Source organism: Ceratotherium simum, chromosome 39 (genome assembly GCF_057802395.1).
Source record: "Ceratotherium simum simum isolate JZ-2026a chromosome 39, ASM5780239v1, whole genome shotgun sequence".
NCBI classification, from domain to species: Eukaryota; Metazoa; Chordata; class Mammalia; order Perissodactyla; family Rhinocerotidae; genus Ceratotherium; species Ceratotherium simum.
In genome coordinates, this window is record NC_141938.1 from 8,211,305 (window position 1) to 8,221,543 (window position 10,239).

Here is a 10,239-nt window from a genome sequence, read left to right on the forward strand (position 1 = left end):
CCATAGATGGCAATAGCACTTTGCAAATATGATTAAGTTAGGGTCTTGAGTTGGGAAAACCATCCTGAACTGCCTGGTTGGTCTCAATGTAACACAAACATTCTTAGAAGAGGAAGGCAGCAGGGCTAGAGTGAGATTTGAAGAGGCTAATCTGTTGACTTTGAATGGAGGAAGGGGCCATGAACCAATGAATGCAGGGGGCCTCTAGAATTTGGAAATGGCAAGGGAGCAGATTCTTCTCTAGAGCCTCCAGAAGGAAAACAGGCCTGTTTACACATTTTAGATTTTTGACCTGCTGAATTGTAAGAATAAATTTGTGTCCTTTAGCCACCAGGCTTATGGCAATTTGTTTACAGCAGCATTAGGTAACTTATACATCTTTCTTCCAAAATCTACGCATCTCATTGCTGCTGGCTTAGGTCAGGTCCACATCAACTCTCTCCTGGACTACTTCTACAGCCTCCTAACTGTTCCCTCTACCTCCAGTTTTCTCCACTCAGGACAATACTAAGGTCACCATATTATACATATGTTTGCAGCATGGCTCTGATGCTCAATGGCTTATAAAATCCTTAGAATGTCAAATTATACTCTCAAAGATCGCTCCTCTATCTACATAGCCAATCTTATTTCTAATATCTCAGTTATAATTCCATATATCTTCCTGATATGCCTCACTCTTGAGTGTCACCCAAACCTACTCTCTAGTTAAATTTCTACTCATTATTTCTTGTCCAACATTCAAGCATATTCTCCTATTAGAAGTTTTTTCCTGATAAGCAGGTGTTGGCAGATGTGGAAAAACTGGAACTTTCATGCTTTCCTTGTGGGAACGTGAATTGGTGCTGCCAATTGAGAAAATAATTTGTCATTTTTCTTAAAATTTAAACATAAATTTACCAAATAGCCCAGTAATTGCATTCCTAAGCATCTATGCAAGAGAAATGAAAGTGCATGTCAATACTGAGACACATGCACAAATAATCATAGCAGCATTATTTATAATAAACCCAAGCTGCAAATATCCAAATGTCTGTCAACCAGTAACTGGATAAGCAAATGTGGTGTATACATACAATAGAGTACTATTCTGTAATTAAAAGGAACAAGATATTGATATGTACTTCCACATGACTTAGCCTCAGAAACATATGCTAAATAGAAGAAGCCAGATAAACAGACCACATAATGTTTGATTCCACTTATATAAAATATTTAGAAAGAAGCAAATTTATGGAGACAGAAAATGATAAGTGGTTTCCTAGGGCTGAGATGGAATAGGAATTAACTACAAATGACACAAGGGTATTTTTGAGGTGATAGACATACTCTAAAACTAGATTGTGGTAATAATTGCATAACTCTATAAATGTACTAAAATCATTGAATTTAAATTGTCATGGATGAATTTCACGTATGTAAATTATACCTTAGTAAAAACATTAAAAAATAAATGTCTATGGGGCTGGTCCGGTGGCATAGTGGTTAAGTTCACACGATCTGCTTCACCGGCCCAGAGTTCACTGGTTCAAATCCTGGGCATGGACATACTGACTGCTCATCAAACCATGCTGAGGTGGCGTCCCATATACAAGACCCAGAATTCTACAACTATGATATACAACTATGTACTGGGGCTTTGGGGAGAAAAAAGAAAAAGAGGAAGTTTGGCAACAGATGTTAGCCCAGGGCCAATAATCCTCACAAAAAAATTAGTCTAAAGAACTTTTCCTGGAATTACTCAAGGTGAGTTGAAAGTTTTTCCTTTGTTTTCCAAAGGATCTATTACACAAAAATATTATTATGCTCACCCCTCTACTTGCAATTGTTTCTATCTCTCTGGTCCGCTCCTCGATTTGTACACAGTAGACAATAGATGCACATTGGATTAAACTTAATGGAATCAATGTGAATTGAAGCCACAAAAAATGTCTTTCATCTCTAGCAAATTACATTTTTGAGTAATTTTGCAGTACTTAATGTGTCTTAAATAATTAGTTCCTTTTTTTGCTCTCAAAGTGCCTAAATCCTTTCATGATATTATCTTTATATATCACAGTCTTTATCATCTGTGTTAGTTTTGGTTTCCACAGAAGCAGACCTTAAGCCTAGGATTCATATACAAGTACTTTATTGGAAGGACGAACAAATGGATAGGAGACAGGAGAAGTAGACACAAGAAAGAAAATACATCCAATAAAGCTTGCATTGTCAGCTACCAGAGGAAATGAACAGTTACATCCTGTGAGGAAATTCTGGAAAATGATACAAAATCCACCCTCAGAATTATCCAAGGTAAAATGTGAAGGAGATGACATACCCTGCACCTCTCCTTCAACAATTGTCTCTGATGAAGCATAATCCTGTGTCACTTCTGCCACTACATATTGGGCAAAATAGGGTCTAGTTTGTGTTGGCCATTGGCAGTCATGCCATGGAGATGGTAAGACAATTCCAGACAATGTGTGAAGAACGTTGACAGCATCTACGACTCTATCCTTCCCTGCAGACTCAATTCCATCAACGTGCTTGTCAAAAAGGGAACTACGTATTCAACACCGCCAACATGTGTGTAACGAAGATTTGGACTGCACTTGCAGAGAGCCCCCTCCCGAAATTAAAACATGTGAGAAAAAAATTGTGATTCAATTGTATTCATTATTACATGTTTTAGGATCTTGGAGGGTATATCTCAAAATTTCAATAGTGGGAAATAAAAGTCAAATAAAAGAAGGAAAGGCAGAAAGTAAGGAAGGAAGGATCACAAAGAATGAAGCAACATCTCAGATACCAATATCTGTGGTTATTACTATGAATCTTCTGAAAAAAACAGCTTTTAAATTTACGTTCCTACTTCGAAGTTGAAAATGACATCACTGTTCTTATGAAACATATGATAGCAAAATCAGTGTCAGATAGCCAAGTTAGAGTCCAAATCAACCTCAGTCTCTTCTGTTGAAAGGTGGAATGAATGAGATAAAATATCTCAAAGAAATGTTTTCAAGATGAAATAAAGTCATACATGTGAAGAAACAAGCACAGTCCTGATGTGGTCAGCACTTCTTGTGACTGAAATATAATTTTTAATACATTTGTTCTGGAAAAACAAGCCTACAACCAAATGAAGGTAAAGAACATCAACATTTGAGAGGATTGTTTTGGGGAAAACCATGTCAGCACTTCATATGATAAGTGTTTCAAGTCTAAAGTTAGAAATCTTAAGAATGACTGAAAGATAGTTGAACAACATAGAATGTTATGGACAGTGTATAAACAAGAAAAGTCAAAGAGAATTTACTGAGGATGTTGTTGAAGAGAAACGAATACAAAAACAAATTAGGGAGCCGGCCTGTGGCTTAGCGGTTAAGTGCGCGCACTCTGCTACTGGGGGTCAGGGTTTGGACCCCGGGCGTGCACCAACTCACTGCTTGTCCGGCCATGCTGAGGCGGCATCCCAAATACAGCCACTAGAAGGATGTGCAACTATGACATACAACTATCTACTGGGGCTTTGGGGAGAAAAAGGGAAAAAAACAAGGAGGAGGATTGGCAATAGATGTTAGCTCACGGCTAATGTTCCTCACAAAAAAACAAACAAAAAAACATTAAAGGGGAATTTGGGAATTGAAGAAATCAAGCATATCTTTTGGGAGGGAAAAGAAACAGGAGATTTAAAGATGCAACATTTGTCTTGGGACCCAGAGTGTCCACTAAGTTCTGAGGCCAGTGACCCATCACAGAGAAGAGGCTGTCCGGCTGAGGATTCTTCCCAGGGCTCCCTTCACATCCTTGTTTCTCAGGCTGTAGATGAAGGGGTTCAGCATGGGGGTGGCCATGGCGTACATCACTGAGGCGATTGAGCTTCTCTGGGAAGAATGGGTTACAGCAGGACTCAGGTAGACCCACAGTCCTGTCCCATAGAACAAGGAGACGACAGACAGGTGAGACCCACAGGTGGAAAATGCTTTATACTTGCCCTCAATGGAGACCATCCTCATTAAGGAGGAGACAATCTGTGAGTAAGAAAAAAGGATTCCCGTGAGTGGAAACACACCCAGCAGAGCAGTGGCCACACACAAGAAGATGTTGTTAATGAGGGTGTCAGAGCAGGCTGATTTGAGAACCTGAGACAGTTCACAGAAGAAATGTGGTATTTCAGTGCCTATACAGAAGGTCAGTCTCATCATCAGTAGAATATGAAACAGGGAGACCCAGGAAATGATGAGCCAAGACATCAGAACCAGGAGGCCACACAGGTGAGGGTTCATGATGACTGTGTAGTGCAGGGGGTGGCATATGGCCACAAACCGGTCATAAGCCATCATGGTCAGGAGGAAATTGTCCAGTCCAAGAAATATCGTAAAGAAATACACCTGAGTGAGACACCCTATGTAGGAGATGTCTTTTCTCTGTGTCTGGATGTTCAGTAGCATCTTCGGGATGGTGGTGGAGATGAAGCAGATGTCTATGAATGACAGGTTGGAGAGGAAGAAGTACATGGGGGTGTGGAGCTGGGAGTCAGAGCTGATGGCCAAGATGATGAACAGGTTCCCAAGCACAGTAACCAGGTACATGGACAGGAACACTCCAAAGAGCAGGGGTTGCAGTTCAGGATCCTCTGAGAGACCCAAGAGGAGGAATTCTGATACTTCTGTGTGGTTTCCTGCTTCCATGGAGCTGGTGCGTGTTCTGGAGAAGGAGGCAAAAACAAGGTCCAATGGACATTCAACTGGCACATCAGCTAGTCAGCATCTCTTGATTCCACCTTTTGATAGACAAACTTCACCCTCTGTTGAGTCCTTCCAATAACAGCAATTCACTCAGTCAAGTGGTAGCCTATTTCCATTTTAATTATGTGTGATAATTCAGACTTTCTTTAATATAGCAGAAATGTCTTTCTTTTTGTCTTCTACTCACTGGTTCTAACTGTCTTATGCAAATCTATGGACATGAACCAATTCCTTCTTTGATATGACGCTTACAACATAATTGAAGTCATTTCAGGTCTTTTCTTTAGTAATGCCCATAGTTGCGTCTTTCTAATAACTATATAGTAATGATTAATACATGTTTTTTCAACTCAAACAACCTCAATACTGTGACCTGATGCTTCTTATTGATGTCACAGTTAACCCTCATGTGTATTATTAATTTTCTTTCTTGAAATACGCTTATTGCTATTACCTTTTTCGAAAGTTTAGGAATACCTTTATGCACAGTCGAACCTTGAAAAATGACAGCCATCATATTATTAATCTGTTCCTTGTATGACAATTATTATTGATATACAACTCTACCAAAGTACTGTATAGAGATTTGATTTAGAAAGTAGGATCTTTTTTTTTATTTTTTTAATTTTTTATTTATTGCAGTAACATTAGTTTATAACATTGTATAAATTTCAGGTGTACATCATTATACTGCTATTTCTGCACAGATTACATCATGTTCACCACCCAAATACTAATTACAACCCATCACCACACACATGTGCCGAATTATCCCTTTCGCCCACCCCCTTCCCCCCTTCTCCTCTGGTAACCACCAATCCAATCTCTGTCTTTATGTGTTTGTTTATTGTTGTTATTATCTACTACTTAATGAAGGAAATCATATGGTATTTGACCTTCTCCCTCTGACTTATTTCGCTTTGCATAATACCCTCAATGTCCATCCATGTTGTCACAAATGGCTGGATTTCATCATTTCTTATGGCTGAGTAGTATTCCATTGTGTATATATACCACAGCTTCTTTATACATTCGTCCCTTGATGGGCACTTAGGTTGCTTCCAAGTCTTGGCTATTGTGAATAACGCTGCAATGAACACAGGGGTGCATGTATCTTTATGCAATGGTGTTTTCAAGTTCTTTGGATAAATATCTAGCAGTGGAATAGCTGGATCATATGGTAGTTCTATCCTAGAAAATAGGATCTTGATCAGACTTCCTGGAATAGAATTTTGGTCCACCAATTTACTATCTGTGAGACCTTGAGCAAGTTCTTTAATATCTCTTAGCTGCAGATACCTCCCCTATACAATGGGAGCAGTAAATATTCCCTACATTACAAATCTGATGGGTGAATTAAATGAGATGATGCATGTAGTTTTGTTTTTTGTTTTTGTTTTTTTGAGGAATATTGGCCTTGCACTAACATCTTTTGCAAATCTTCCTTTTTTTCCTTTTTTCTCCCCAAAGCCCTAGTACATAGTTGTGTATCATAGTTGTAGAGTTGTAGCTCTTCTATGTGGGATCCCGCCTCAGCACAGATTGATGAGTGGTGAGTAGGTCCGCCCCCAGGATCCAAACCAGTGAACACTGGGTGGATGAAGTGGAATGTGCTATGTTAACTACTATGATACCGGGCCAGCCCCTGATGCATGTAATTTGCTAGTGTGGTTCCTGTGACATACAGTGGACACTTGACAAAAGGTGAGCTTCTGTTCTTAACATCACAAGAAATGTGTCTTGCATGGCCACCATTTCTCTATATTCCCTTTAAACTAAGGCAGTCATCAAGGATGGAATTCTGACCATTATAAACAGAATAGCTCTGTTACCTCTTTCGACGACCATGCAGCACTTCTGTTTAGTGAAGATCCCTGTGGCTCCCCTTTCGGAGACTTCCCGCCAGGTGAACTCTCCCAAGGAGAGGAAAGAGCATGTGAACTACATATATAAGAGAGGGAACAAATCACAAAACCATTAAAATAATGTTCAAAGCAGGTGTGAGCGTGTTTGCTCATGTGTACATGCTCAGAAGTGAGGGTGTGTTATATTAAAAATAGGTGCAGTTAATTTCAAGAAAGATATGGTTGATAGATTTGATAACAAATATTCAAAGCTTCTCTAAATAAAATCCTCCTAAAGGTTGAAAGGCAAATTTAAGATTTGATAATAAATGTTTACATTCTCCATGACTGAAAAAGGTCAGTGTTGTTGAATGCCTAGAGAATGCTAGGTAATTGAAGAGAAAGAAAAGTTATTGAGGAACAATTTAGTCTGGGGAGGTAGGTGGAAAAGGCTTATCTGAAACATGAACATTTGAGCTGTGAGAGGAAGGATGGGTAATTGTTATCCAGGTGGGAATAAGGCAAGCACTTGGGGATCAGAGAACAGAATTCACAGTTTCCTTGTGGGTTGGAGAGCTTGGGAATGGAAGGGATTTGAGAGGCCAGTGAGATGGAGAACAGAGACGGAAAGTCAAGCTTCAAACTTACATATGCCTGAATGTAGACACAAAATTGAATAGTAAAGTTAAGTATAATGCATTCACATCTATTTTAAGAGAATAATGTATCATGAATGAGTAATACATATTCTAGGAACGGGAAGATGGTTTAATACTATGATATTAGTTTACACCATTCATCACAAAAATAGGTCAATGAAGAGAAATCATAACCATTATCACAGTAGCAAATGCATTTGGGGAAATGTAACAGCCATTAGTGTGCTTAGTAGCCAGGACAGAGTCTCTTACTAAATGAGGAAACCAAGGACAATTTCTTACCCAATACAGAATGGTTGTTTTATAACTACAGCCAACAGGATCACGTACATTAAAACACGAAAGTATTTGTATAAATTCATGAACAGACCAAGGCAGTCTACTCCAACTTCAATCACATGATAGTTTCCTGAACATTTAAAGAGATTGGTAAAATGAGAAAAGGAAATTGGGCTGAGTACCGAATATCAGAAATAATTACATTATTTGTAGATGACACTGTGGACACTGAGGTGAAAGAACAACAATCAATACAGAACTATTAATTGCCATCAGTGAGTTGTATTTGCTGCAAAAATAGGGAATATAATAGAAAACTCCAATCACATAAGGAATAAAAATAGAAAATACCTGGTGCATAATAGATCTCCAGTGAGTAGTCAGTGAATAAACAGTTGGACACAGGAAGTCCAACAGGAAACTACAATTTACGAGAAAGAGTAGAGAAGAGGTGAAGACTCTCCAGAAAACAACTCTTATTGGAGAAAGGATCTAGATTCATAAAAGAGAGAGAAGCAAACAAAACAAGAGCTGCAAAAGACTGGATCCAGTGGAAACTAAAGTACCCTCAAAGTACAGAGACTTCACCATTGTAGACTAAATAAACATAGGACAGTTCCAGACCTATTACTCTAGAGGCAAAACACAGTATCCACTTTCTCTCCTCTTTCCTTCTTACTCCACCAGCCCTCACTCGATACACTGACCTTCTCTGATGGTTAACACTGAGGCTTTCTGTTTTCTGAGGGCTGCCCCTGGGAAGCCCAGTTGGTTTTGCATTTGACTGGGATCAGAGAATTATAGGTAAGGGTCAAATGAAACATGTTTAAAGTTTCTAGTCTCTGAAGGTTGAATTCTCAGAGCTTCTCATTAAATAAATTATTGTATTGACTCTCCTCACTCAAAACAATTGAGCTCCTTCGGGGTGTAAAGATAGGAGAGGGGAAAATTTTCAGCCAATGTTGTGGCCGCACAAGCAGCAAAGTGGGGAAATGAGTTTATTTCCTTCAAGGAGAGACGTTTCCTTCTTTGATTTGACTTAAATATTATAAACTATCCCCTAAAGAAATTTTAATTTCTACAGGAACCAAACCTGTGATGTTCTTCCCTTGAAAAATCATGGGAGATTTTATGGATCACTTGGTGTCCACAATGTTGTGGAGAGAAAGAGGTCCTTTTTGAGGAAAAGCAGAGTGGTTAACAGTTTTGGTTTTGTGGAAAGGACTAACCAAGTGAGGACTGAAAAATATCCCTTGACATTTGCTGGTGACATTGAAGCCTTTGTCAAAATTAGGGAGGGCTCCATTTCTTACATCTACGTAGAGGGGAAGGGTAAGAAATCATCCAGATAGAGTGGGTTGAAGAGTGAGTACTGAGGAAATATAGGTGGCAAGTATATATCATATATAAAATTTGACAGGGAAAAAGAGGACAGAAGTAATACGTAGCCTAAATGGAATATTGAGTATAAGAGAGGTAAAAAAAAAAATTAATGGCAGACATAGAAAGTCATTAAATTTCAAAGAGAATGGTCATATTTCATGCAGGCATTTGAATACTCAGGACGTACTCACTACATAATTCACAGGGTGCAGTCTACACCCTAAATCAATGACAATTGTAATGTGCTGTAATGTCAATTAGAGCATACATGGCTCCAGAAATCAAGGGTTGAAAGTAGAAGGAACCCCATCTAACATCTCTCACAGAAAGCCATTTGGGGAGTTTGTGCTTCTCTCCACACCTCTGGCCTCTGCAGGTTTAGAGGTCTTGACTCGTAAATGTGTAACACTTCCAGCGACACAGCAAAATCCCATTGAACTTCAACCTACTGATCAATATGTTAAAGAACAATACCCCATGGGTCAATAATTTTTATCCCAGGAATCTAAATATGCTTCAGCTTTAGGAAAGCTATTTACATTAATTTATTTTGTAAATATATCAATACAAAATCTGGCAAATTCCATAGGAATCAAAATGTAATTGATAATTTTTAACAGCCATTGCTGCAAATGGTAGTGTGCACATGTATATGAGTGGAGTGCAGGCTCTTTGAGTAGGAAAATAAGGATGTAACTTTCAAATGACAAATAATGTGGATTTTTCAACGAGAGCTAACATTCAATTGAACATGGAATCATCAAGAAAGGACAACTAATGACCATGCAAGGATTGCTGCTATGAACCATAAGTATATAATATTATTCTGATAATAGAAACAAATGCATAAGATGAAAAAAGAAAGTGGACATAAGCATTGCAAAGTCAAAGACAAATGTATCATTTTTATTAGATAACATTTTGAAGGTGGAGGGCCCTGAGATCTCTGATGATGCTGCCTGGTGTGGGTCCTTCATCATGCATTTCAATAAAACCCCTAAGACAATTGTTTTCAAATGTTAGCCATACATGAGATCCACCTGGATGGCTTATTGAACACAAATGGCTGGGCCTGTCCCTGGAGTTTCTGATTTAGTAGATCTGAGATGAAGGACAAGAATTTGCATGTCTAACAAGCTCACAGGGCATGCTGGTGCTACTGGTCTAGAGACACTTTGAGAAACACTTTTTGTGTGCCTAGTACTCTGATTTAATAAAAGCTTCTCCTTTACTGTTTACATCTCCCTTCCCCCACCCCACCTCCGGCACTTACTAGGATACACTAGCTCTTTCTGATGGCATCACGGATATAGGAAGAGATACAAAACAAAGACAGAGATCACC

At 38.8% G+C, this 10,239-nt stretch overlaps 1 protein-coding gene across 1 annotated transcript; it reads right to left on the minus strand.

The window, feature by feature from the left end:
* Nucleotides 1-3,734: 3,734 nt before the first annotated feature.
* LOC101400096 (olfactory receptor 7D4-like) lies at nt 3,735-4,673 on the minus strand. Its single transcript, XM_004434353.2, has one exon. The coding sequence runs from the start codon at nt 4,671-4,673 to the stop codon at nt 3,735-3,737; it is 939 nt and encodes a 312-aa protein (XP_004434410.1).
* Nucleotides 4,674-10,239: the final 5,566 nt, after the last annotated feature.

What these genes read in the sequence shown, in the direction of transcription:
- LOC101400096 (XM_004434353.2), bottom strand. Translation starts at nt 4,673, where the DNA reads ATGGAAGCAGGAAACCACACAGAAGTATCAGAATTCCTCCTCTTGGGT.